This window comes from Daphnia magna, linkage group LG10 (genome assembly GCF_020631705.1).
Source record: "Daphnia magna isolate NIES linkage group LG10, ASM2063170v1.1, whole genome shotgun sequence".
Taxonomy (NCBI): domain Eukaryota; kingdom Metazoa; phylum Arthropoda; class Branchiopoda; order Diplostraca; family Daphniidae; genus Daphnia; species Daphnia magna.
Genome location: NC_059191.1, coordinates 5423750 through 5451034, shown reverse-complemented (window position 1 = coordinate 5451034; position 27285 = coordinate 5423750). Strand labels below are relative to the sequence as shown.

General features: G+C 35.7%; 3 protein-coding genes and 2 long non-coding RNA genes across 13 annotated transcripts; 4 read left to right on the top strand and 1 right to left on the bottom strand.

The window, feature by feature from the left end:
- The first annotated feature begins 301 nt into the window (after positions 1 to 301).
- On the top strand, positions 302 to 2128 carry LOC123476853. Its single transcript, XR_006651827.1, has 2 exons — positions 302 to 522; positions 613 to 2128. It is a non-coding gene; the product is annotated as an uncharacterized LOC123476853 (long non-coding RNA).
- A 6405-nt stretch (positions 2129 to 8533) lies between these two features.
- Positions 8534 to 10301, top strand: LOC116935302. The gene has a single exon (XM_032942634.2). It carries the CDS (start codon positions 8559 to 8561, stop codon positions 10227 to 10229), a length of 1671 nt encoding a protein of 556 aa, XP_032798525.2. The 5' UTR covers positions 8534 to 8558; the 3' UTR covers positions 10230 to 10301.
- A 636-nt stretch (positions 10302 to 10937) lies between these two features.
- On the top strand, positions 10938 to 12489 carry LOC116931782. Of its 2 annotated transcripts, none has more exons than XM_045179804.1 (5): positions 10938 to 11362; positions 11419 to 11589; positions 11654 to 11786; positions 11848 to 11954; positions 12035 to 12489. In XM_045179804.1, the coding sequence occupies exons 1-5, from the start codon at positions 11060 to 11062 to the stop codon at positions 12128 to 12130; spliced, it is 810 nt and encodes a 269-aa protein (XP_045035739.1). In that variant the 5' UTR covers positions 10938 to 11059; the 3' UTR covers positions 12131 to 12489. The 2 variants fall into 2 exon arrangements, with proteins under 2 accessions (XP_045035739.1, XP_045035738.1); XM_045179803.1 differs by having other exon boundaries at positions 12016 to 12489.
- A 1579-nt stretch (positions 12490 to 14068) lies between these two features.
- LOC116922309 (splicing factor 3B subunit 1-like) lies at positions 14069 to 18940 on the bottom strand. Of its 8 annotated transcripts, XM_045179817.1 has the most exons (11): positions 18672 to 18939; positions 18338 to 18613; positions 18132 to 18169; positions 17985 to 18035; positions 17684 to 17916; positions 17516 to 17616; positions 17324 to 17452; positions 16658 to 17257; positions 15993 to 16482; positions 14319 to 15928; positions 14069 to 14259 (listed from the first exon to the last, which is right to left on the bottom strand). In XM_045179817.1, the coding sequence occupies exon 10, from the start codon at positions 15469 to 15471 to the stop codon at positions 14320 to 14322; it is 1152 nt and encodes a 383-aa protein (XP_045035752.1). In that variant the 5' UTR covers positions 15472 to 15928; positions 15993 to 16482; positions 16658 to 17257; positions 17324 to 17452; positions 17516 to 17616; positions 17684 to 17916; positions 17985 to 18035; positions 18132 to 18169; positions 18338 to 18613; positions 18672 to 18939; the 3' UTR covers positions 14069 to 14259; position 14319. The 8 variants fall into 8 exon arrangements, with proteins under 8 accessions (XP_045035752.1, XP_045035753.1, XP_045035755.1 ...); XM_045179818.1 differs by having other exon boundaries at positions 17684 to 17748; positions 17861 to 17916; positions 17985 to 18613; positions 18672 to 18940; XM_045179820.1 differs by lacking the exons at positions 17985 to 18035; positions 18132 to 18169 and having other exon boundaries at positions 17684 to 17748; positions 17861 to 17916; positions 18672 to 18940.
- A 398-nt stretch (positions 18941 to 19338) lies between these two features.
- LOC123476877 lies at positions 19339 to 20385 on the top strand. Its single transcript, XR_006651901.1, has 2 exons — positions 19339 to 20236; positions 20315 to 20385. It is a non-coding gene; the product is annotated as an uncharacterized LOC123476877 (long non-coding RNA).
- Positions 20386 to 27285: the final 6900 nt, after the last annotated feature.

Genomic DNA, 27285 nt, shown 5'->3' with positions numbered 1-27285 from the left:
GTCCAGCGGATCTTATCTTTCAGAAAAGATAAGATAAGATAACATACTTTTGGTACCTTACCTGTATTTTATGTCTTGTGTCAAAATCATGAAAAAAAACTATTTCTATCTTTAGGGTAAGCTCGTTTTAGCTTAGAGTTACCAAAAAGATACAAGATACTTTTGAGGCCATCTAGCGGCAGTATGCCCATTTACTTGGAATGAATTTTCAGATTTCAGTCCTACCTCTTTTCACCTGCTACTGCTATTCTGCTTGACTGCTCGTCTGCTTGACCACTACTCGTATTTGCAGCACATGTGACTGAAGTTATGAATTTTTAATTGTTCATTGATGTAAACATTTCTTTCTCTAACAGACTGTTGCAAATTGCGACTGTTACTAGTTCTTTTTCAATTTGTTTGTTGCAGCACTAGTGATTTTTTGCTGTCGTACGTTCTATTTGCCGAGTACATCAATTAATTAAAGTAAATGTCCATGAGAAAAGTCAAATGTGCCATGAGAATTTGTTGTGGGATAATCCTGTAAGTCTTGCAAAAATGACTGTGCTTTACAATTTTATCACTCAATGATGCTTTGCTAAAAGTTTATTCACTTTCTTTTTTTTTTAACAGGTTTTTGCGTTCGTCTTAAGTCCCTTGATAAAATAAATTAAAAGTGAGGCTGCCGATGCAATGCAACGTAAAAATCTAATGAAACTTCTATTTGGATTTGCAATTTTGTTTGCGTAAAAGTATTTTCTATCTTATCTTATCTTTAACATGTAATAAAAATTCAAAAATATCTTATCATTAACGGGTCTATTTAGATACTACCTTGTATCGAAGCAATTTTTTTTTGGTTTTGTTGAATTACCGTAACTTACCTTTACTTTTGAAAAAAATAGTTAACATTATCTGTATCTTAAGGGTAAAAAAAATCACTGATGTTGTCAATGGGATTTGATGACTACTGCAAGTAGAAAAGTGTTTGTAAGCGTGATGATAAATCGCATTAATTATAATCATAATGTTTCTTTTTCTTTTTAACAACTCAATTACTATAATACTGTCAAAATATAATAACTTTTCATTTCAAAAGATTTAATTCCTTGTATCTTTATATCTTTATTATCGTGTTTATGTACCTATAACAAGTATTGTATTTATTTTGGAATGGGTGGGGCAATCAACGAAAAAACAGTGCGTGCGCCATATGTCACAGTCTTAAAAACATTTTTCTCTGATTAGCTCTGACTGGGTAACGCTTTGACGCCATAGGAGGTATTGAAGATTACGGGCCTTAACCATTAAGTAGGCTTTGGGACTCTATCGCCTCTGTACTAATCAGATTTACCCCAAATATTCCGTATATTGAAGAAAGTTGTCGTAGTGTCCACCAACCAAATGAAAACAAAACTAATCTGTTCGTTACCTCCACGACCGACGTCTCGGATCCTAATAGAACTTACAGAAACCCACGAATACACAAAACATTACACAATGACTGCGGATATCGCCATTCTTCAACGGAACACAAACGATCACTAAGCCCAAAAACGCGATAAGTTCCTCTATTAACTCTCCATTCTCAACCTAAAATCTCACTCGTAATCCACCTAAATAACTCAGATGGCTACGGGTGTATAGCCATTCTTATCAAAAGCCACCTTAAATTTTAACCTTATTTCACATATCCAACTAGACTACAATGTAGGGTAAAAGAGCGAATTGGGACAGCGTTTGGGCAAACAGTCTTCCTTATGGAGAATGCGTGTAAAGCCGATCTGCTAATTTGGGACAAAAACCCTAATTCGTGGGACACTTTTTCTAATTTGGGACAATCATATTTTTGAAAACTAATTCATTCATTCGATTCAGTTTTTAATTCTGAATCGATTTGCTTAAGACACCAAACGGGGTGCAATAGGAAAATATTGCGAAATTTATGATTTAAAAAACCAAAACAAAGAGCTGTCAAAACGAGACTTCATCTGTACAGGCCTGTGTACTTGCAATCGAAACTCATGTCAACCACAAAATATTTATTTTTTATAAATTTATATCATACTGTTCTCTTTAAGTAGCCAATAGGCCATCATATCATGGTAAAAAACAAAAAAAATAAACGTGCCTGGAATTTTCGAGAAAATAGCATAGAAATTGCCGCAAGTATGCCGTAATGTCCCAAGTTATGAACCGAAAAAAATCACCTAAAATTTACTATGTCCTAGTCAGTATCAAAGTAACCATGTTCCTAAAGTGTATCTTTACAAGGCGGTAAAGTGTGTTACTACTGCAGTTCAAAAATATTAATCTAATTGGTGATTGATCTCGATCTCTTTTTTCCATAAGCACCCATGACGCTAAATCTGGACAGCAGACTACGTAAATATGGATAAGTTGTACATAAATTAAAGACGTATGGCAGTGGCACAGTGGTAGAGCATTGGTCTATGAATTCTGCAGTCGTTGGTTCAAATCTGAATAGTGATAGAATATAATAATATTAAATAACTTTTTATTAACCATAAGGATTTCTAATTTTTTTTTGCCACACATTGTTACTTCACCAAAATCATTTAAAACTAAAATTGTTCCAAGTAATATTGACATCGCCGGGTGCGCTTAAAAACCCTTTATCAATCGGAAGAATTCATAACCAAAGCCAGCTAACAATATTCATCTAATCTGCAATTGCAGTTCTTATAATTTTTTTACATAAACTTCCATGACGCTAATTTGGGACAGCAAACTGTACACTAAATGGCTCGTTATTATTTTAGGTTACGTTTGCTAAGCATCAGTATCTGTGGCGTAGTCGTAAGGCGTTCGCTTGCAAACTCGTTGGATTGAGGTTCAAAACTGCTTAAGGGCTATCGCTTAGGTCTTTTTCTTGTTTCTAGATTTTTTTCCCCCCATATTAAGAGATATTTTTTAATCATCAAATACTCCCTAAACTAACACAATAACAGCAAGTGTTTGTGATAAATAGATTCGTTTTAGTTTCCTATACAATATAATTGATTTTTTTACTAAAATCCTGCGAGAAAAATTATTTAACTTGTGTTTGCAATAGCAATGTTTTTTACATAAGCTCCCATGACGCTAATTTGGGACAGCAAACTGTACACTAAATGGCTCGATATTATTTTAAGTTACGTATTATTTATCAGCCACTGTGGCGTAGTCGTAAAGCATTGGCCTGCAAACTCGGTGGTTGAAGGTTCAAAACTTCTTACCGATTATCTCTTAGGTGTTTTTCTTGACTCTAGATTTGTTCCCCCACATATTTAGAGATATTTTTTAATCATCAAAGACTCCTTAAACTGACACAATAACAGCAAGTGTTTGTGATGAATAGATTCGTTTCAGTTTCCTCTACAATATTATTGATTTTTAAAATGAAATCATGCGAGAAAAATTACTTAACTTCTGTTTGCAATTGTAATGTTTTTTACATAAGCCCCCATGACACTAATTTGGGACAGCAAACTGTATACTAAATGGCTCGTTATTATTTTAAGTTACGTTTTCTAAACATCAGTAACTGTGGCGCAGTCGTAAGGCGTTTGCTTGTAAACTCGGGGGTTGAAGGTTCAAAACTGTTTCTGGACCATCTCTTAGGTTTTTTTTTGTTCTAGATTTTTTTTTACTTTTTTAGAGATTATTTTTAATCCTCAAATACTCCCTAAACTGACACAATAACAGCAAGTTTTTGTGGTAAATAGATTCGCTTAAGTTTCCTCTACAATATAATAGATTTTTTTACTAAAATCATGTGAGAAAAATTATTTAACTTGTGTTTGCAATTCTAATGTTTTTTTCATAAGCTCCCATGACGCTAATTTGGGACAGCAAACTGGAAACTAAATGGCTCGTTATTATTTTAAGTTGCGTTTGTATATTATCAGCATCTGTGGCGTAGTCGTAAGGCGTTCGCTTGTCAACTCGAAGGGTGGATGTTCGAAACTGCTTACGGGCTATCGATCATGTCTTTTACTAGATTCTAGATTTTTTTTCACATATTAAGAGATATTTTTAATCATCAAATACTCCCTAAACTGACACAATAACAGCAATTGTTTGTAATAAATAGATTCGTTTCGGTTTCCTCTACAATATTATAGATTTTTTTACTAAAATCATGCGAGAAAAATGATTTAACTTGTGTTTGCAATTGTAATGTTTTTTACATAAGCTCCCATGACGCTAATTTGGGACAGCAAACTGTACACAAAATGGTTCGCTATTGTTTTAAGTTAAGTATTGCATTTATCAGCCTCTGTGGCGTAGTCGTAAGGTGTTGGCTTGCAAACTCTGTGGTTAAAGGTTCAAAACTTCTTACGGACTTTCTCTTAGATATTTTTCTTGATTCTAGATTTTTTTTCCAAATATTAAGAGATATTTTTTAAGCATCAAATACTCCCTTAACTGACACAATAACAGCAAGTGTTTGTGATAAATAGATTCGTTTCAGTTTCCTCTACAATATAATTGATTTTTTAACTAAAACTATACGAGAGAAATTATTTAATTTGTGTTTGCAATTGCAATGTTTTTTACATAAGCTCCCATGACGCTAATTTGGGACAGCAAACTGTACACTAAATGGCTCGTTATTATTTTAAGTTACGTTTACTTCATGTCAGCAACTGTGGCTCAGTCGTAAGGCGTTGGCCTGCAAACTCGGGGGTTGAAGGTTCAAAACGGTTTCTAGAACATCTTTTTGTTTTTGTTTTTTTTTCTAGAATTTTTTTCACATGTTTAGAGATTATTTTTAATCATCAAATACTCCCTAAACTGACACAATAACTGCAAGTGTTTGTGATAAATAGATTCGCTTAAGTTTCTTCTACAACATTATTGATTTTTTTACTAAAATCATGTGAGAAAAATTATTTTACTTGTGTTTGTAATTCTAATGTTTTTTACATAAGCTCCCATGACGCTAATTTGGGACAGCAAACTGTACACTAAATGACTCTTTATTGTTTTAAGACACATTTTTAAAATACATAAGTTGTGGCGCAGTCGTAAGGCGTTGGATTGCAAACTCGTTGGTTGATGGTTCAAAACTGTATAGGGATAATCTCTGGGTGCTTTTTTTTATTCTAGATTTTTATCACATTTTTAGAGAAATTTTTTAATCATTAAGACTCCTTAATCTGACACAATAACAGCAAGTGTTTGGGATAAATAGATTCGTTTCAGTTTCCTTTACAATATTACTGATTTTTTAACTAAAATCATGTGAACAAAATTATTTAACTTGTGGTTGTAATTCTAATGTTTTTTACATAAGCTCCCATGACGCTAATTTGGGACAGTAGACCACATACTAAATGACATGTATACATGTTATAGTTTATAATTAAAGTTCGTCAACCGTGGCATAGTCATAAGACGTTTGACTGCCAACATGATGGTCGATGGTTCTATACTATTTACATGCCAGTTACGAATTATATTTTCTATATTTTTTTAAAATCACTTTTGTGAGGTATTTTTGAATCGTCAAATAACACTTAAACCAACACGATTTTTTAAAATTTTTTTTTGATTTATAGATTCGTTTCAGAATCTTTAACAGAACTGATAAATGTTTCACTTAAATTATGGGACAATACCCGTCTAACCTGCGAATGGAATTCTCATGTTTTTTACATTTGCGCTCGTGACGCTAATTTGGGACAGCAGACTACATATTACATGACACGTTACATTTTTGCAACACGTTTTGTGAATGGTGGCTCAGTCGCAAGACGACGGAGTTGCAATCCAAAGTACGATGGTTCAAAACATATTGGGGCTTTCTTATTTTTCATTTTTTACTAAAATATGGCTTACATCACATTTTTTGAGATAATATTCAATCGTCTAACACACCTAAAACTAACGCAATATAAAAAAATATTGGGAGTAATATATTCCTCATAGTTGCCTCTACAAGTTTGAGGAATTTGTCGAAAAAATTTATTTATGATGTTGGCTTCCAGGTTCGAACCACGATCCTTACGAACAAGAGGCCAGTGCTTTACCTCTGAGCTACCCGTCTCTTGCTAAAAAGATGTGTATATTTAGACCATTTTTCAATTAAAACCCCAAAATGCAGTCAAAAATTTTGTTGTACGGGATATTATCGGACTTTAGAAGACGGACTGTTGCACAACAAAGAAAACAATTAAAGAAACATTTATGTTATTAAACCAATTCGAAGGCTTGAACCAGAACCCTTTCGTCTCAAGAGCCAAGCACTTATCCACAGTGCTAACCTAGTAGCACTACAAAAAAAAATTTTGCCATCCAATGCACTCCGAAAAGTGTGTCCTAAATTAGCGCGTTTGCTTAACACGCAATCATATGGGGCAAAGACGGGATAAAAAAAGCATGTTTAATAAATATTTTTACTTAAACATTAAGACTTATATGTAAATTCCTATTACGCCGAGTTAAGGCGACATGGAAAATGTGAAAAAGGACGGAGATTTCAGAAAAATCTACAAATAAATATGTGTCCCAATAAGGGACAACATGTTCAAAAATAAATGTCGTTTACGTAGCTCATAAGATGAAAAAAATTACTAAATTGTCTTTAAAAATATGTCAAGTTTATTAGCTTTGAAGTTACGAAAAAAAATTGTAAAAGGAGATAGCTTTAAATTTTTTAAAGTTTCGAGGATGAAGCCAGATTTGAATCTAAGTCCCAAAAATATTTTTTCATTATTTTGGTCAAAAGGATGCAAAAAAACATGAAAACATTAGATATCAATCGATTTCTTTTTTAATTCTGCGTCGATTGATATAAATATATCGCAAAAAATTTTTTTTTGCGTTTTTTGAAAAAATCGGTGTCCCAAATTAGCGTCCGCTGTCCCAAATTAGCAGGAATAGGGGTTTTTTCTTTTTCCACATATTGAAATAAAAATAGTATTTTATGGGACAGACTTACACTTATTTGGTAGAACTTTTAATTCTCTTTCTTTTGATATTATTAGTAAAAAGGTTTGCTTAATATTACCTTAGATATATCTGTTGCCCTCTAAGTATCTGCTAACAGATAGTACACTCCCAGGTTTTTCGCCCGTAAGCAAAACTTACAGATTTCAATTACCGTTTTCTCGGGTTATATTATGATTTATAATTTGTCCTTTGGACGAATTGCATAACCCTCATTTTAGTTTATAATTCGCCTATTAGATATTTCAGTAGACCCTCCATCGGAATTTTATTCGTGAAATGAAAAAAATTGTATCCTTTGTCCCAAATTAGCAGGAACCGGGCCGGTGTCCCAATTCGCTCTTTTACCCTAGCTAGTAGAATACTTAAATCCGTTTTTCCAGATCCACAGCAACCAATCAGTGGGCAACATGGTTCTTCCTGTGTTGGTTTTCCCGGTTTTTTTCTTTTCTGAGAAATAGGCAACTGGATTCATCAGCTGGGTACTCGACCTAGACTAGAGTGGATCTTAAGCCGACCAGTTGAATTTTTTAATTAGTTTGTGTATTTAATGTCACACTATGAATTCTAAGCTAAAGTTTATGCAAGTGGCGAAAATTTTAAGTCAAACCAAAGCCAAAAATTTAGCTTGGACAAAAATTCTATGAAATATTTCGTCATATTAAAATTTAGTAGTTTGTTTTCAAGTTTCTTATCAAGTTTTACTCTAACTGAAAACCAAATTTATCACAGTTTAGTTAATGCTGGTTATTTACGCTGAAAACAACCTGCTCAAATGTCATTTTAAAAAAACACTTCAATCTTTGAATGATTTACAGAAAATATTATGGCAACTGGATGATGCTATTATGCAACTAGATGCTTCATCATGTTACATTTGGCAACATTCCCATTCAGGATGTGGTAATAATTGACAAGTTAGGCAGTCACAAATTTCTGGCCATTCTGTTTGATCTTTTTGCTCTGCTGGACTTGTTTCAGCATGTCATCGGTGGATGAAGGCATTACTCATATGTCATCAGCACAGCTCAAGGTTCAGCTCTCATCGTTAGGATTTGACAACCTCATCAAATCAACACTTTACGGTATCAAACTATATTTCATTCTTATTCAATGTTATAGTTAAGTAGTCTCTAGTCTCTAAGTTAAGTTCTAAGTAATATCAGTTAAGCTTAAGTTCTCTCTATTAGTCTTGTTGACATAACGGTGTAACAAAATGAGTAGACAACACAGAGGTATCACTGACCGTAAAAATTTTACATACTTTAAATGCAAGACTGTAGTCAAAGGTACTATTAGCTGTTTGTTTACACATTTTAGACACACACACAACATGAAAACTTGTAGGTCTGCACAAGGTAACATCAATCTTATTTGTGGGCAAAACAATTGTTATTTCTTTGCAAAATTTTAACGATTATCGGAATTATCTGTTAAGGTGTACATCTTTCAAAAGTTCCACAGAACAATTGTTGCCCGAGTCATCCTCATTGATTGGGGAAGACCATTCTGTAAATATTCCGGTATCAGTTTCGGATTTCAGTGAAGAACTCGGGAGGGTGGGGGGGTCTGACAAATCTGATGAGCTAAAAACAGATTTCTTTGGCAAGCTTACATTAGATATGAGAACCAAGTATAATGTTAGTAATTCTGCTTTGGATTTTTTGACTCAAGAATTGCAAGAATGGCTGAAGGGCAGGGAAGAGTCTTTAGAAGGTGGTGAAGATGGACCGCCTGCTAAAAGACAGAAATTGGAATTTGACAGTTCCGACTTTGTAAACAGTTTGTTACAATTAAATACTCAAAAAAAGAGAACTCATTATTACAAGTCCAATTTTAATTTAATAGAACCTGAGGAACTGTTTATAAATTCCAATTTGAAAACTAGAATGACTAATGGAAGCATAGGAATTCAGACCAAAAACAACACTTTTCAGTATATGTCCATCAAAAAGCGATTGACTGCCTTGTTTTCTAACGATGGCTTTAGGCGCCTTTATTTCTCAGAAAGTCGAAGTCAGGATGATTTTGTGCGTGGAACGAAAGACAGTAAATATGTACAAGTTCATCCTCTTTTTTCGAAAACCCCTACTGCCATTCGAATTCAGTTATTTTACGACGAAGTCGAAGTGACTAATCCACTCCGTTCTAAAACAAAAAAACATGAGCTAGCTATGTTCTGTTTTCGAATTTTAAATTTACCTAATTCTGAGAATTCTAAACTTGCAAATATTTTCCCTCTTGCCATTGTCAACAGTATTCACGTAAAAAATAATTCTTTTGATTTTGTTTTCTCTGAATTTCTTAATGAATTAAAAGAACTTGAATCAGAAGATGGAATGCTGCTTGGCATTCCTGATTTCACAAACTTTAGAATTAGAGGGACAATCGCTGGTGTATGTGCAGACACAAAGGGCGCTCATGAGATTGGGGGATTTCTCGGACCTTCTGCAAATAGGTTCTGTAGGCTTTGCTTAATCACTAGGGAAGAAATAAAACAAAAAAGTTGCTTTGATCAGTTAGAAATGAGGACTAGAGAAAATTATGACGAAGCGGTTGAAGCTTCTTCTAGCAATCCTGAAAAAGCGAGTGACACTGGAATCCGTTCGTGTTGTGTTCTGAATTGCTCAAAATATTTCCATTTCGGCGAAAACTTAATTTTAGATGCCATGCACGATTTCTTGGAAGGCGTAGTTCCGTTTATGATAAAACTTTTTTTAAGGCAACTCTATTCGTGTGGAACAACAAAAATTTCTGCAGCAGAATTAAACCGTAGAATAGTACTCTTTCATTTTTCATTTTACGACCTTTCTAACAAACCTTCACCAAAATTTACTGATGCCGGAATCCGGAAAGAGGGTGATTATCTAACCAAACAACGTGCATCTCAAAATTGGTGCTTGATTAGAATGTTTCCTTTATTAGTGGGTGATTTGATTAAGGAAGACAACGAGTATTATATTCATTTTTTACAACTCTTGGATATTTTAGATATTCTCTTTTCCCCCAAAATAGCACTGGAACAAATAGTTGTGTTGGAAGATCTCATTAGGCAATTTGTAGAAAGATTCCGCGAATTGTATCCAAGTGTGCAACCAATTAATAAATTTCATCACATGGTACACTACCCAGAAGTAATTAGAATGCATGGCCCTCCAACTAATTACTGGTGTATGAGGTTTGAAGCTTTCCATAATATTGTTAAGAAACTAGCAATGACTAATTGTAATTTCATTAACTTCGCAAAATCTGCAGCTTTTCATGTACAGAGTATATTTTGTGCTAATCTGTAAAATCCGGATTGTTTTGAAAGCGACAAATTAGTTGTTGGCCCAGCAGAATCGGGAACTTTGAAAGGTTTTGTAAATGACTGCAGGGGCAGCTCGCCTATCCCCGATGACGGATTGGTTAGCTTAACAATCATGATTACAGACAATTTCAATTCTCACTTTCATTCGTTTGAAGTTTGGAGCCCAGAGACTGAAGTAAAAGTAATAAAGGGTTTTAATGAATTGGCAGAGTGCGAGCCGTTGTGGCTTTTAGAGAACTTTTCTAAAGATTCGCCTTCGTTTGTGTGCCCTAGACATTTCGTTTAATCTCCCATGCCTCTTACATGTTCCTTGAGTTTTTTTTCCCATTAACTATAGATGAAGGAGTGGATGGAGAAACATTATCGAGTCTGTCGATTCAAGATTTAATTGGAATTGGACTCAAGTTGGGGCCAAGATTAAAACTTTTCAAATTCATCGAATTACTTAATAAAGCAAGATTATGTGTTCCTACAACTCCAACAGCAGAAGCCGAGGTTTTGGCCGTCGATGAAATTTTGTCCATTAAAACAGAGAAACATGAAGAAACAGTTTTAATTATTGACACTGAAAATCAAGGTGGTGCTGATGAGAACCCATGTGTTTCCAAAGAAACGGTTGGTAACCGTATGCATAATTATTTTAATATTCTGTAATACTATTTCCGTCTTTTTATTCAGGTAATGTCATCGACTATCAGTATCCCTGAAATTTTGGCGGATGGAGGAGGCTTAGATGTGTTGGAACGATATCAAAATTCCCAACCATCGCCGAGTCTCTCTGACATAGACCGACTAGAAATTGTTAGAATACTGATGGCCGACTTGACTAAAAAATGTGGAAACATGTATCCCTCATCGGATATTAAAGATGCCACAGCTAAGGCTCTCGTAGAATTTTTCCCTTGCCTTGCACTGATCAGGCCTGGAGTGTCTTCTCACTGCCACTTTTATAACAACAAAACTGGAGGTTTCTTTGACAATCGACTAAAAACAATGCGAAAGAGTATGTCGCCGTCAAAAAGAAAACGAAAACCAAGCAAGAGCCAGAAAAATACGAGAGCCGTGAACAGCAACCAGCAGCGAAATTTACTCGTGGAGGAAGATACTCTTATCAAGGTTTTTCGTTTTATATTTTTATTCAAACCATTTCACTAAAGATTTTTATTTTATAGATTCGCTGGCTCCAAACGCATCCCGCAATCCCGCAAAACAGAGGAACGATAACACAGTATATGTCGGACACGTTTGCTGCACGTCAGGCTATGATCGAAAGCGAATTGACAACTTTTACTCTTATTGTGGAGAAATTCCCCCGTTTTGTTGACTTCAACAACGGAGCTCTGGTAAAGTTTTTTATCTTCTTAATCATTTGATGTATTCTTATATGTTTTTTTTTGTTACCATCAGATATTCACCGATTTTGCAACCACTTATCCAATGGTACAAAGCTTCGAAGAAAACTTCGTCGTGAAACTAGGAAACAAAATTGAACGTTTAGCAAGACGTGACAAAGTTGAGCTCCCAGTTGAAACTTCAGATCGTAAGTTTTGAATTTTCATATACAGAAAATGTCATCCGTATTTATGCAAGTTCTTTTTTAGGTTGCCTCAATTTGCTGATGATGGCCTTCCTTCTTTTCCCCGCAATAAAAAAAATAAAGCGAGAATCCCTTACAAAGCTGATGGGCAGATTTCTTTATTTTGAAAAGGTAAATTACTTAATCATTATTTCTGTGAATACTGAAGCTAATTATTTGTTTTGCCTTTTAGAACAATTTTGACGTGGAAGAATTTGCTAAGTTCCGTGAGGAACGCTTATCGCAGCCATTTTTGCTATGTCTGTTGTCCAGGTCCGATGACGTTCCGTTGTCATTTTTTTAAATGATTGATTTCACTTACATCCCTTGCGGACACGATTGTGCGTCTGCATTTAAAGCATTGTTTGCTTCATATTTCGTGTTCAAATCCAAATATCCTCAATTCCTTGGTCCCTTTTTCAAGTTTTTTGAAGAGGCTGTTTTTTCCATTCACCCGTCCATTACCCTAACTGTAGCCTCTTTTATTGCTTCCCTTGACTCTGCCCCGAATGAATTTGTTTTTGAAACTAGCTGTTAAATGTCTTTTTTTTGTTATGCAGCATGTTTTCATTGAAGTTTTTCCCCTTACTAACAAACCCTTTCTTTACCTCTCTCCTGATTTCTGTGTGACAATGGAAGCATGCTGCAGATATTTTTTTTTCATTGTATTACTATTGAGTTTATTGGGCAAACTTAGAAATAAAATGCATTGGTCTTCTTAATTCTCATTTGTTTTTTACTGCTGTTTATATAGTGTAATTTGGGGTATATATTTGGGCGTTCCCGTTTCCTTCGAGTACCCTACTCTATCTCCATTTTACTCGAACGGTTCGAGTATGGGTAATTGAACCACAACCACTCGAGCTTCGAGCTATTGTCACTCGAATTCGAGTGGTGACGCATTTCGCATCGATTTTCGGTGCACTTCGAGTACCTTTAAAGCATGAGAGTGTACGTACAATGCCAAATCTCTAATTTTCTAAACCACTGTTCATTACAATGCAGTTAATTCAAATTTCCTGCCCACATATCAAACACGTGCCATTGAAAATCTTAGACGAAACGAGTGGATTTCAAACCAAAATAAGATATTTTTGGTCAAATTTGGCATTCCTCACACATTTGGCTGATGTCACCTACTCGCCGGTTTTCCCTTTGCTAATGGCTAGCGTTGTTCACTTATTGTCGATCCTTCAACTGCTGCTTATTCGAAGAACGGGAATCTCTGCAAAACCCATTAGTCGTTTGGACGACATTCTATTTCAACAGCTTCCGCTTGTTCAGTTGTTCTTCTGGATTCCACCGTGGAGATATCCCAGTTTTTCATCATACCCCTTTCTGAGGGAGCATTTCGCTTCAAAGCTGAGATGTTTTTTTTAGCTGTTTTCCTTTTCCCATAGTGCTTCGCGTATTGACTACGGTTGAAGATGTGTTTGATTTGATACAATCAGTGCTTTTGGTATTACCAGTGAGTTGGCACCTCCGCTGTGTACTGTTGGTTAACGAGCACGCTCACCATACGAGAGATCCCGAGTTCGAATCTCGGTGAAAGTGAGTATGAAGTCAGGAACAATGCACGTTGGTCGCTATATACGGAAGGTGGTCCTCGATGTAAAAGTCGTGACCTCCCACCCGCTTCTTTTATATAGTCCGCGTACTCTTCCCAAAAATAAAACCGAAGCCGTGTAACTCTAGTTGGTGGACAAAAGTGTATGGTGTATAGTGTATAGTGTATTACTTGAGATCTTAATATTGCTTAAAATGTCTTTCAAATAGTATCGGACAACTTCTGATCTAATTAAATAAATGCAAAATGAAAATTTGACGTTTTTATGTCTTAAGTCATGACTTTTGACGTAGGGAAATTGTTTGGTGTTCTCCGATCTCGTACTACTTTATTCTCGTACCATATATCTCGTACCGGTACGAGATCATCGGTACGAGATTGGAGCTTCTAAGCAGTCGGTACGAGATCATCGGCTCTTGACAGAAGATATTTTAAAAAATTTCTTCGTCGTAGAAGAGCCACTACTCTAACCAACCGCCCGGCATTGCTCCAAGCCGCTTAATGAAATCTGAGAGAAACTGGGCCGCCTTAAATACGGTCGCAGAGGGTGAGCGCTGCGCCACCAAGCGGGGTTCGTCCCCTTTGGGTACGAGATTTTCGGTACGAGATTGCCGGTACGAGAGACTTAAGTAAGAACGATTTAGTTTTATTAGAAACAATAGTTCTGAAAAAAACTTGCTTTATTGTAGTTATATCTGTATTTTGGCAAGAAGCAGCTGAATTTAAAAATCAAAATACACTATTGGAACATTTATACGACTTGACTGACGATTGTATAGATTCTCAATTCGTTTTCAAGAAAAGCAGTTGAACTCATCTATCAAGTAAAGACGAGATGCTTCCAGTGCTGCAGATAACGAAGAAAGCTTTCTAATAAAATAAATGATTATTTAAATGGATGTTTAGACTTTATCGAATTTGTAAATTACCTTAATCAGTTTGGTCATATTTACAGGGCATGCGATAAGTCTTGGAGCAGTACTTCAGAAGCTCATCTACGGTATATTCCTTGGTGTGTTGATATTTCTCCCAAATATCTTTAATCCTCTCGTTGGTCCTCATATACACTTTGTTCTGACTCCTGACGTCTTGACCCTGTAACAACAATCTTTTATTAATCAAATTCATCTGAGTTTCTTTATAGAGAAGTTCAATGAGATGATATAGGTTCAAATCGCCCTTCTTAGGAGCATGCATGTTTATCCGGTAATGCCACCCTTCGGCATCATTATTCGTCCGCACTTCTTGAAAAAAGACGCTCCAAGTATCTGGAGACCAAACACGACTCGTAATCCACTGTTTCTCGACATAGTCAAAGAACGTTCTCAGATCTGTAATAGGTAATGGTGGAAGATTATCGTCGGTTCTTTCTTCGTTTAATGCAATCAAATCATCAACTAATTGGACTGATCGATCCTTCAGTTTTTTTAAACAACCTTGAATTTCTTGATATGGAACGAATGGCAAAGCTAATGTTTCCCGCACTAACTCTTTGATTTTTGAATCTGTCCTGTAAGCTACTGAAAATCCAAGTCTTTTAAAATTACGATACACACTTTGCGTCCAATGAAAATTGCAACCAAAAATCTTCGTATCAGGGAAAACATCTTCAAATGCTCTTTTGGTCGCTGTTTCGAAATCCAAGACCACTTCTTCTAAGCAAGGTTCGTACTCGGGATCAAAAAGGGATTTTAATTTTTCAAGGACCGCGACATAATCGCTTAGCTCGCGACCGGACATCAACACATAGAGCAATGGAATCTGTTTTGACTTTCCATTCTTCGTGACAAACCCATGGATGGTGAACAACTGGCTAAATGGAAGTTTAGCCACATGAAAAGTCCCGTCAACATACCATCTACGCATATTTTGCAGATCCCTTAGCTGCTCTTTACTGGCGAACAAAATGTGCCGTCTATCCCCTACAGTGATGTCACCAACAAAAAAATCCTTCGGCAGAGCATGGTGTTGCAATTCAAATTGGAGGGTGGTTGGATGTAGAGGCCAGTCCTTTTGTCCGATGTAATTGCCAGCCTTAGCTAAATTATCTGGGTGCGGTAGATCTAAATCTGGATGCTGCATAGCAGCTGGGACAAGTGCTTCTTCAGCAATAGCTTTAGCAGATTAAAATTTTTTGGAGAGTGCATTTTCTTTAACTTTTTTTACTAAGGGAACTTTCAAAATCAGAGAGGGATCGGGAAGATGACTATGACCCTTTTCACCTTCCTTAAATTCTTCTCCCTTTTGCTTTACAAACACTGCACAGGATTGCTTACCTTTTAAACCACGCCTCGTACATAGCCAAGTGACTACTCCACTTTTAGTGGGTTTCTCGCTTTTTCTCCCATATCGATTACCTATTCCATCCAACAACTGATCCTTTCCCCTTATCGAAGCCCCAAATTCAATATAAAAGTGTTTCACCCGGATTGCTGGTGTGATTGGCTCCTCGTAAATCAGGCTTTTCTCTCTGATGGGGACCGGAGTAACGTGACGAGGCGAATGAACAGTATCTCCATTCTCTGATTCAAAGGATGATCTAAGTGATAAGACAAAATATTATTAGTTACTTCGTTTGCAATAAACATTTTTTAATTGTATACCTGCTAGCTGTGGAATTATCTTCTGGTCTAACTGGGCTTGGTGGGTGAAGTGAAGTGTCTAATCTAGAAAAAGAAAAATCAAAAGGATTAATTGCAGAGTCATTCAGAGACATATTGGCAACTGCCATGTCAAGTAATTCCTGTGGAATATCTGAAAAGTCCATATTTATTGACGGCATTGGAGGGACAACTTCTTCAAGGACGACTGAGTGGTTAGAGGAGCTATGAATAGTAAATGTTTCATTGACAATTATGTTTGTAGTTGAAGAAGTTGAAGCGGTAACTGAATCCGAGAAAGGAATAACTGCTGCATTTCGCCTTTTCGGAGAACTTTGGTCGTAACGAGGGTTCGGTTTTCTGTTCCGTTTTGATTGCTGGAGCGGAATAGAATTAGCTTCAACGGCGGCTGAGGGAATACTCTCCAGTTCACAAGCAAAACATGTAAACAAATTGTCCCGCTTTGCGATCTTGTAGCAATCCTTGTCAATAGCTGAAGTAAATTTAAAAAAATCAGTAAATATCATAGGAAGACATCAATTTAACAAACAAGTTTTCAGCAAACAAGAAATAATGACATAGAAAATAGTCTCTTGCAATCTCATACTTTTCAAATCTTTCAGTAATAAGTAGAATACAAAACAGTTAAGAGCAAAGACTGAACTTACATGCAAAACAGCGTCAGTGAACCGATTTCTCGCACTGATTGCACTTAATTTTCTGATCTCCCTTTTTAAACGCTATCTTACACACGAGACACTCCATTCTTGGCAAAAGATGAAACACAACTGTCGTAGTTCTCAATTTTGTCTTCTTATATAAGACGTCAAAGCAAAGCAATCCAAGGTCATTCCAGACGCAACCCTTGTAACAATCCCATGGCGCTTGTTTACTCGGAGAGAATTCTGAGAGGCTTCAACTATCATCTACCGACATGTCATGTACAGCCACCGGAAAGTCAACAGGAACTTTCTTAGAAAAAAGGTCTACTCTTTTTAACAAAAAAACTTAACATGAAAAACATTATATTTAAAAACAAACTTCAAGTAAATGGAAATATAGTAGTGGATACGATAGCTTAAGTTACTAAGTTCATCAGTTACCAAGCCAACAGTCAATGAACGGTATTTGCCCACACAACAAAGAGCGCTGATTACTTTAACACTGGCCAACATGATTCCGTGCCGTGAATCATATCTACTTTTGCTATCGGCAGATAACCTTCAAACGGAGTAGATTTGTCTAGTAATGGCTCCGAATTCTCTAGCCTATTGAAAAACATAAACGCAGTTTGAAGATACAATTAATTTAAAAACATATTTATATCAGTTTACCTTATCCGTGATTTGTCTCAATGCAGATTTACGCATAGGTGGGGTACCGTTCTTGATTTTAAGTAAAAGAGTCATGATTTTTCGTTCCTTTAACTCTTCTGGGCTCAATGAATCTTTATCAACATCAATCTGTAATATAATAGAGTAAAAACCTTTTGATTTTACTTAAAAGAAATAGTTAAATGTAATTACCAATAGCTTGTCGAAATATTGGGGGTCTTCTGGATTCACCGTTTGATGGTACTGATACAGCTTTTAATGTACCATCCTTTGTCGGTAAGCTTACGGCGGACCTAAAAATAAATACAAATGATTACACGTACAATCTCAACTACACCACAAATTATCCATTATCGTTACCTCTTGCTCTTCGGCGCGCAACTGTTTTTCACGAATAATGTGAGCGTAAGTGAGAGATCCAACGTCTGGGGTTTTACCGCCGGCACAGAATAGCAATATAAAAAAGAAAAATGGGTTTTAATTCAAAGTAAGGAAGATCTTGTAATCAAAATTTATAGAAAAATTGGCAGTCAAGACCCAAAACTCCCTGTGAGCGACGGAAAGTAGAAACAACTCTTCAACGGTTTCTTCGCCTACAAGAAGTTACAAATACATACGTGGTTATTATTATTTTTTTACTTATGTTATTTATTATGATTACGGGAGGGGAATTTGAGCAGATCAGCTCCTGGCCCACAAGTGAATAATCCACCTATAATTAAGTAGCTTGTTCTAGGTTAATATTGGCTTCTAGTATGCTTAATAGTTTCTTGTAACAATTCCCCTTTGAGAGCCTTAGATTACTCACCTCCAAGAGCTTTTAACTTAACTGGTTGCTATGGCACTCTTTTAATTTGCCATTTGGTCACGATTGAGAATATAGATAAACAAAAAGATTTTACTTCACAATCACAGATGTTCTTAATTTTAAAATAAGATTAAATTGAATAATGTGTTCCACTATTGCATTACAACACACAATTATACAAAATGAATAACAAATATTAAATTTACCTTCAGCAAATGAATCAACACGTTCTGGGGAAATAATCAACTTCCAACGCATTGCTCTGTATTCATCTTCTCTATCAGCAATAGTTGATCTCCGATGTTCAGCAAATGGGTCAAAGTCTTCTCCTGCCACATTATTGAGAATCGCAGCTGGTGCTGTGAAAGTTTGCCTGCCTCCAATGGCAACTGCTCCATCATAATCTTCTCCTTCAACTTCATCAGTTGTGGCAATTGAAGTTACATATCCATCAAATCGACTTTGAACTTCACCGTAGATTTCTGAATAAAAAAAGCCTGATTCGTCAAATCCGATGTGATCTTTTTCATATATATCTACCTTGCTCCTTGACTGGATTTCCTGAACTTGAGCTGCAATTTCTGTAAAGCATGCTGGAAACTTGGAAAGACATATCAATATCCGCAGTCGTCTGCTTTGTTTTTATTTTACCAAGTTGAAATTATGGCTGCCGTTTATTTCTTTTTTCAATTTTTAAATAATTTAATAATTCCGAAAAATGGAATGCTATGGAATGAAAACGTTAACAGAACATTTTTATCCGTAATTAGTAATCTATAAGATTCTTTCCAGAATTAGTTCTAACGTAAGTTTATTTATTCAAAGTCTAAATCCATCTATTGGCGAATTTCGTCTCCAAAGCCATCTATTGAGCTTAACAGGCGAATTTCATTCGTTTCCTCCGACCCAAAATGGAAAATGCCTCGCCCTAAATCACTCCGGGAAATTAAATTTTAACAAGAAAGTAAACAATAAGCAATATGAAATTTTACAAGAGGGGACGTAGAGCTAAACCTGATAAATTTATTTATTAAATCGTTCTTACTTAAGTCTCTGGTACCGACAATCTCGTACAAGCAATCTCGTACCGACAATCTCGTACCCAAAGGGGACGAACCCCGCTTGGTGGCGCAGCGCTCACCCCCTGCGACCGTATATAAGGCGGCCCAGTTTCCCTCAGATTTCATTAAGCGGCTTGGAGCAATGCCGGGCGGTTGGTTAGAGTAGTGGCTCTTCTACGACGAAGAAATTTTTTAAAATATCTTCTGTCAAGAGCCGATGATCTCGTACTGACTGCTTAGAAGCTCCAATCTCGTACCGATGATCTCGTACCGGTACGAGATAGATGGTACGAGATCAAAATGGTACGAGATAGGGGTAGACCTTTTTTAAACGTAAATTTTTTTGGTTGACGTACCATTCACTGGGTATTACCAGCACCAGCAACCGCTGGCGGTAAAGAAACAGTTTCCTGCAAAAAGTGTCAACAAGTGTTTAGCAGTTCAAATTTCCATTCGTTTGCATTGTTTATAGTACCTCATCATCACTATTTACCTTAAATCCATTTGTTTTAGTTTCATTCCTGATATTCCCACCATCACTGCTGCTAGTGTCTATTATGTCTACGTTGACAATTTTTTCTTCTGATGGTCCAGTCGGCTTCAGTGCTGAGTGATAGTCCTAGGTAAAAGAATTGTTATTATGTTTTATTTAACTCAAATGCTTTATTTTTAGCCTACTTACTGTAACATGTCTTGAGAAATTAGAAATTTTCCAATATCCTTTATCGTCGAACACAATCCTGATTGTGGTGGCTTTGACATGATCCTTGTGTTCGCAAACTATTTTTCTGGTTTCTTCACATACAGTAAAATCTTCTAAGGTATAGTTGAGATTATTTGTTTGTTTGAAGCGTTGGACCCAGTTACTTGCTGCTTCTAGTAGGCTACGTCCTTTGGATGTAGGAAGCTGGTTCATCCCTGCTGCGTTACTTCTTGTGAGAAACTGCTGAGCGTTGCCCTTGGTGGTGTCAATAGCCAGCTGATGTCTAGTTGCTGCTAGGGAAGATGCTACTGAAGAATGTTTTCTAAACATGGAATTCACTTGTAAGACTGGGATTTTGTTCTCCTTTAGTATGCTTGCACAAAGCTCTACTGCGGATATAATAGATGATCTTTCTTCAGGTAAGAACGTGAACTGCTTTGGGTTTTCGTAGAACAATTCTCCAAATAAATTGATTTTTTATGCTGATGAATTTTCGTGCTTTTCTAATTTATTAATCATAGATGCGCTGGCTACGTGCATCCTAATATTGTCTTCTATCTCTTGAAGTTTATCATTATCGATAGGGTGTTCTTGAGCAAAAGATCTAAGGCTACTATAGCCTAGCTTTTGAAGAAGATTTTTTATGTGAATGGGCAAATTTAATCCGCATTTTTCAAAAGTGTCATAAACATTCTCTGCTTGACTGATTTTGTCTTATTTCTATTGAGCGTCTTTATTCAAATTATTTCAGACGACAATTTTTTACGTTTCAGATCATCGATCATTCGAAATCGATATACAGGCATCACAGAGTCGGTGGGCCTAAGCAAATATGATTAGAACTTATCTCTATGAATGGAAACTACATTATTTTAATTAAGAACGCAAGTAATTTCTAATATTTTATTTTAAAGACTTAAATTTTGTTTAACATTCACAAAAGTTTAATTAAGATTCGCACTTGTTTTTGGCTTAAGATTTATAATTTGGCTTAGATTCAAAAATTTTGGCTTAGATTCAAACAGGTTGGCTTAGATTCAAACATTTTGGCTTAGATTCAAACATTTTGGCTTAGATTCAAAATTTTTGGCTTAGATTCAAAGATTTTGGCATAGATTCAAACATTTTGGCTTAGATTCAAAATTTTGGCTTAAGATTTAAACTGATTATCGACAGGGTGTACGAGATTCAAATCAGTTGCCAACCCCTCGATTCCAAATTGCTTTTAATTTTGCGTCGAGGTTCTTCTTTACTTTTAGAAAATACAATTGTAGATCTTGTTAACGTCAGTATTAGCTATGAGATTTAGAAGGCGACATGGACATCTCATGTGCCTTGGGAGTTTAATTCTGTGTTTTTCTGGATCAGCAACGGCTATGTTGTCATGGTTTGAATCTTCAGTAGTGTTACGAAATCATGGCTTTAGCGACAAGGCCAAACAACTGTATTGTCTAGTAGGTATGGACGCTACATACTGGCGTCTCCCCATCGCGCAAGCCCACCATAAAATACCATTGATACGTCCGACTGTCATCTTGCCGTTTTCTGATGAGCACTTAATGTCTTTTAATTTATCTTTTGTATCAAATAAGTAGTTTAGGGAAAGCCTTCAGACAGGGCTACGTAGCCATCTGTTTCTCGTAAATCATTTTGTTGACCCATAAATTACAGAACGTTAACCCCGGCTTTACTACAATTAAACCTATTTTAAATCCTAATTGAATAAGTAACAGTTTGACACAGTTTATATCAAATGAGTTGAAATGTGGCTTTTGTACAGAACAGCATTGTGCCGTGTTAACTATGGAAGTAGGTCAGAGCCTAGGCCGTTCCGTATATAAGACCATGACTCTCAGTTCATTTCAGTTCAGTCTCCCTTCGGGATCCTCACCTCATTTGAAGCCTCGTCCCTTCCGCATCGCTTGCTGCCAGCGCAACGATTGATATGTCCCATTTTCTTGTTTTATAACCTTAATACTTCGTAAAGAAAGATGACGAAACGGAACATTACTCTATAGTAGTTATAATTTCTTTTTAGCACATTTCTTCGATTGACTGTCAAATATTTCTCTAGTGTCTAAATTTTAAAAATGGTCATCACCGTGTTAACCTTCCTGGAAACCACCATTTTCTAGTTCTAACGCATTTGCCACTGCATTGGATCCACAAATTTAGAAAGCTTTAAAAAAATTCCTGTCACTATCGTCAGTTATTGTGCAGTTTACTTTAAACGAAATGGGAAATTACCTATGAACATTGTCAATAGCTTTTGCAATGACATCGTAGGTATGAGATCTAATCACACGACATACAGCTAAACATGCAATATACGTAATTAAATTGGAACCCGAACAGAGCACCGTAATACCGATACAACTGCTGGTTTGTGACGACCACATATCGGCCGTTGTTGAAACATATATTGCCTTTTTAAGTGCAATTTATAAGCTTGTCTTGGTGTTTGAATATTCTGTTTGTAGACGATCATTAAAAAATGCTATCTTTTTCACAACTAATTCGCCTACAATGCTACTCATCAATGCAATACCACTACTCTCAACTTTTAGTATCGGTGATACCGATGCCGTTTCTATTTTTTTCTGGTATTGACGATAGCGATATCGATTCTTTGGCCGATAGAAAAAAAATTATGAAGTATTTTATAGGTGTTTACACTAAGTTAGTATTCGGTCAAAACATTGTACGCATGGATGTCAACACAATACCACCAAGAGAAAAGAGACGCTCTTGTTTCTCTAGTAAAGCGTCTAAAGCAGTAGCAATAGGGTTCATTAGAAAAAGGAATTCCTCCTAGGAATCCGTACTAGAGTTACTGTGATATAGAATATAACCATGTCAAGGGTACTCACACAGTAAATAAGGATTGATCGGATCAGGCGATCCGATCAATCTGTAAAGATCGGATCACCGATCAAATGTTTGCTAATCGTTCTACCTGATCATTTCTGGGCGACACCTATTGCTCAAAATTCACCCTGTTTGATGAATTTTTTATTTGATATGAAGAATTCCATATGATGATATTCGTGTACTCATTTTTCCTAACTTTTTAGCACAATCGAATTCCTTAATTAATACGAATAAATTTCTTGACATCATATGTTTTCGGTTAAAAGTAAAATGAGCTAATTGACGGCAATAGCATGAAAATTTAATTATTTTTACGTACTTACTTACTTTTACGTCGTACTTAAATTTTAAGTACAACCAAGAACCAAGCACTTTTTTAAAATTCTCATTCTAGTTTTTCCAGCAATATGGTTGAAATTTTCAAAATAGCCGCAGTCTGACATTGTAAGAATGCATTACATTATTACGCAGAGCCAAATTACTATACATAACAAAATATGCTGGTACAGCGTACTACACCGTACGGTTTATTATTCTTAAGAATAAATAAAACTATAATATCAATCTACCACTAGATGGCGAAAAGTTTGATCGCTAAAAATGATTGGATCGGAAAATTTTCTCGAATGATCGGATCATCGATTAATTTTTCAATCTTGATCAAAATCGCGATTAGATTTTGATCGCGATCACGGCAAGTCTGACAATAAGTGACTTCAAAAACAGACAAATCTCGAAATAAATGATCACGATTATCAATGAAACATGGCAATAAAATTTTGCGAAAAACTTAAGATAACCTTTGGAATGGATATGTATTATATTCTGCGTGCTATACTTGTTAGTGAAAACAGGACTTACAACAAGATTTTGAGTAAACTATCGAATATTCAGGGATATTTTTACTAGGATGAGATGCACGTTCTACAGCCGTTTTTTGTGCATCCATTCAACTGTCTGTATTTGAAGCAGGCGAAAATCCATTGAAGCATAAGAAAGAAACGGGCTCTCTAACAAACTTTAGACATTAAATATGAGGTTCGACGGAAGGTATGGGCTATGTCGGGCTTAAGTGTAGTTTTCGATCCTCTAAAAAAAATTACCAAAATAATTACTTAACTGGGCTATACTGATGTTCTTCCCTAAATAATAAACTCACTATAATATACGGAGTGTAAATCAGTTTTATTTTAAATAGTAAATTTACTAATTTTACATTAGTCATAGGAATTCGAAAGGAAAACATCATCCGCAAGGCAAAGGAAGGTTGAGAATGTATTACTTAGTTTCCATAAGATTTTTCATAGTAATACTATTGGTAAAGTAAAGTAGACCATGGTATTACCATGTATGATGCAAGTAAACAATGTAATACTATATGAAAATTTTCTTTTCCATGGGTGTACTATGTTACACAATGGGATTCTCATAAGTTTCAATGGAAACTAACTAGTAATTTATTTTGCTGGGAAAGTGTCTTTTATAATGAAGTTCTCGCATCATCGACAGAATTAAATTTTTTCCCCATAAATATGACACACAAATTGTTCCAGTTTGGAGTTGAGTTGGAGAAGGTTGTAAATCGTCATTTGCAAACTCCAAAGTAACAAATTTCACTAAAGGCTTTTAGGAAATCAACATTACTTTCGAGAACTTTTAGATGGCAGATTTTCGTTTTTGATCCAAACGCCGGGTTTTAATTGCACCCCGTATAGTCGTGAAATCCAGGAATAGCCTTGCTCAGTGGTCACCAAGTTTTTTGGTCAATGCAATTACATCGACGAAACGTAAGGTATTTTTCGTGTGCTGTCTGACTTCCAGAGAAACGTGAACACCTATTGGAATTGTATGCAATACTACCAATAGTGAAAAACATTGGTGTTTGAAGTTCTAATGACGAAATTAGATGGGGGCGAAACAGACGAATTATGAGCAATCATTTTAGAACCAACTTCTTTGTGTGAACAGGAAAGACGTGGCCAAAGTGGTTTTCTGACAATCCCATCAACAACAGAAAACATAAAGCAGGAAGAGTTAATGGTAATCCGTATCTCTGTTTTGCCCCAAAATTATAGCAAAGGAGTCATCTACGAAGTCTATTGTATGCCAGCCTGATTTTTTTAGGATCTCGACATTTGATTCTGCAGCTAGAAATCACAAAAAGGGTTTTAATTTTAAAGCCACAATGCCACTGTATTAACTGACTTAGCATGAAAGGTCGTTTTTACGATATGAAGGGGGGAGTCGCTCCCCTCCCAAAATGGCCGACGTTCATGGGGGGAGAATGCTCAGGGCTAAAAAACGTCTTGAAATGCAAAAAGACCCCTTTAAAGATTGAATTAATTATCAACTATAAAGAAAAAAGGTCACGTGTTTTTTTTATATAATGATAAATGATAGTTCTTCTTTCATGTGGTAAAAATTAAAATTTCGCAATCGACAAGCATTCTGTGATACAGAATTTTGAAGTTGGCAGAAATTTTTTTTATTCTTTTAACTATATATTTAATTTTCTATTAAAAACGAAATTAATTTATGACCTATATAAAGGAAGTAATAAGGAATCGATTGAAATTTTTAAAATCGCAATCGAGTGAAAAATAGAGGCAAGAATAAGAGAAAAGAAAAATAAAAATTTTTTCTGCCTTAACGGCAAAATGAAAAAATGCGATTTTCACATCGCAATAACTCTTAAACTAATTAAATGAAAAATCCAAAAATTGGACAATAAATTGTTGGTGTATTTTCCAATACACACTCCAATTTTTATCAAAATCTAAATTTTGACGCGCCATCGATCGGTTTTTTTGGCGTGGAATGTCCCCAAACTACTTTTTTTATCTTTGAGGATTACAGCAATAAATTTTTCAATAGTGAAACTGCAGAGTTTTTTGGTTTGTCCAGTGCATTCCAATTTCGACATCAACTTTTTATCTACCAAACTAAACTGATTGATATGTAAGTTTAATGTAATTGTAAGATATGTAAGGTCTAATTATTAACAATTGCTCTTAAGTGAGATTCATGCCTGGCCACAATTCAGATTTCGAGTTTCCCACTACGAGCTATGTCTGATTCTTAACACAACTTTGCCTTTATTCTTCCGATGCAGAGTAATGTTTCATTCATAAATTGATATATTTAATTCATGGAGCTAATTAAATATAATTCGTGTATTCCAGATGCCTCGTAACTAGGTAAGAAAAACTTTGAAAAATGTAAACCACGAAGAAAAATTAAGATTCGCTACTGGTGACATGTTGTCAGGGAGAGATGCTCAATTAGAAAAGCAGCTGAAAAAAGTGGTTTGCCAAAATCAACCATAGGCTTTTACTCAAAAAGACACCAAATATATGGTCTAATGGCTCCAACAAAAATTAGACGTTTAAAACACTCAACCCAAATCCTACCTGCAATACTGGAGATCGACCTAGCTGATTACTTGAGGGAGTGTTCCTTAATCAACCATGGGTTAGCACCAACGAAACTAGGGGGATTGCTTTCTCATTTGCACTTTCCAACAACATCAAAGCTCCAAAAAAGAGATAGCATCTGAAGATTGGTGCTCTGGTTTCATTCAACGCAATAAAACCATTTCAATTAAAAAACCAGAGGCAACCAGCCAAGCAAGAGCCGCAGGTTGTAATAAACCTGTTGTAATGCATTTTTTTTTATAACTTGGGTTCGTTAATGGCAAAACACAAATTCCAGCCTCACAAAATATGGAATTGTGACAAGACGAATGACCTCACTGTCAACCAACCCCAAAAAGTAATTGCAACTAAAGGATGTAATCAGGTAATACTAACAGATGATAATACTAACAGCTTACAATTACTAAAGTAAAATTTTTAATCAAAAGGTTCAACAGACCGTTTCAGCTGAGCGAGGTGTTAACGTCACATTGCTTGATTTTATCAACGCTGCTGGTGGTTTCCTTTCTCCAGTATTTGTTTTTCCTAGAAAAAAAAGTCACGTCTATTATGTCAGAAAAAGAGCCATTAGGCTTCCTCGGTTTACCACATGAATCCGGTTGGATGACTGGGCCAAAATTTTTAAATTCTTTTCAACATTTTCATGGTTTTGTAAATTGTCCCATAGTCAAACCCATTTTGATGACTATGGACCAACATATTAGCCACATGGATTTTCAGGCCATCACATTTGCCAAAGAAAAAGGAAAATAGTACTCTTAACTCTGCCGCCCATTCCTCTCATGCACTGCAGCCGCTAGATATTTCTGTGTTCGGCCCATTCAAAAAAGGTATTCGTGATACCCAAAATGATTGGCTTAATCGAAACCCTGGCGGAAGAGTTTATATTAAAGAAATTGCACAGATATCCCGATCTCCGTTTGAAACTGCTTTTACGCCAAATAAAATGACAACCAAATAAAAAAGACAGGCCAGGTAACCAATTTTTTTATGAATAATAATTAAGATGTTAATCATATTTTATTTTAATTTTATTAGCTCAAGACAATGGTGGGGAAGCTCTACTAAACAATTGAAATGCATTT

Bases quoted from the DNA above. Each gene is read 5' to 3' on its own strand.
- LOC116935302 (XM_032942634.2), top strand. From the start codon at position 8,559: ATGAGAACCAAGTATAATGTTAGTAATTCTGCTTTGGATTTTTTGACT.
- LOC116931782 (XM_045179803.1), top strand. From the start codon at position 11,060: ATGGCCGACTTGACTAAAAAATGTGGAAACATGTATCCCTCATCGGAT. The intron at 11,363-11,418 runs GTTTTTCGTTTT...TTTATTTTATAG, and splicing joins AGGAAGATACTCTTATCAAG to ATTCGCTGGCTCCAAACGCA. The intron at 11,787-11,847 runs GTAAGTTTTGAA...GTTCTTTTTTAG, and splicing joins CCCAGTTGAAACTTCAGATC to GTTGCCTCAATTTGCTGATG.
- LOC116922309 (XM_045179818.1), bottom strand. From the start codon at position 15,471: ATGCAGCATCCAGATTTAGATCTACCGCACCCAGATAATTTAGCTAAG.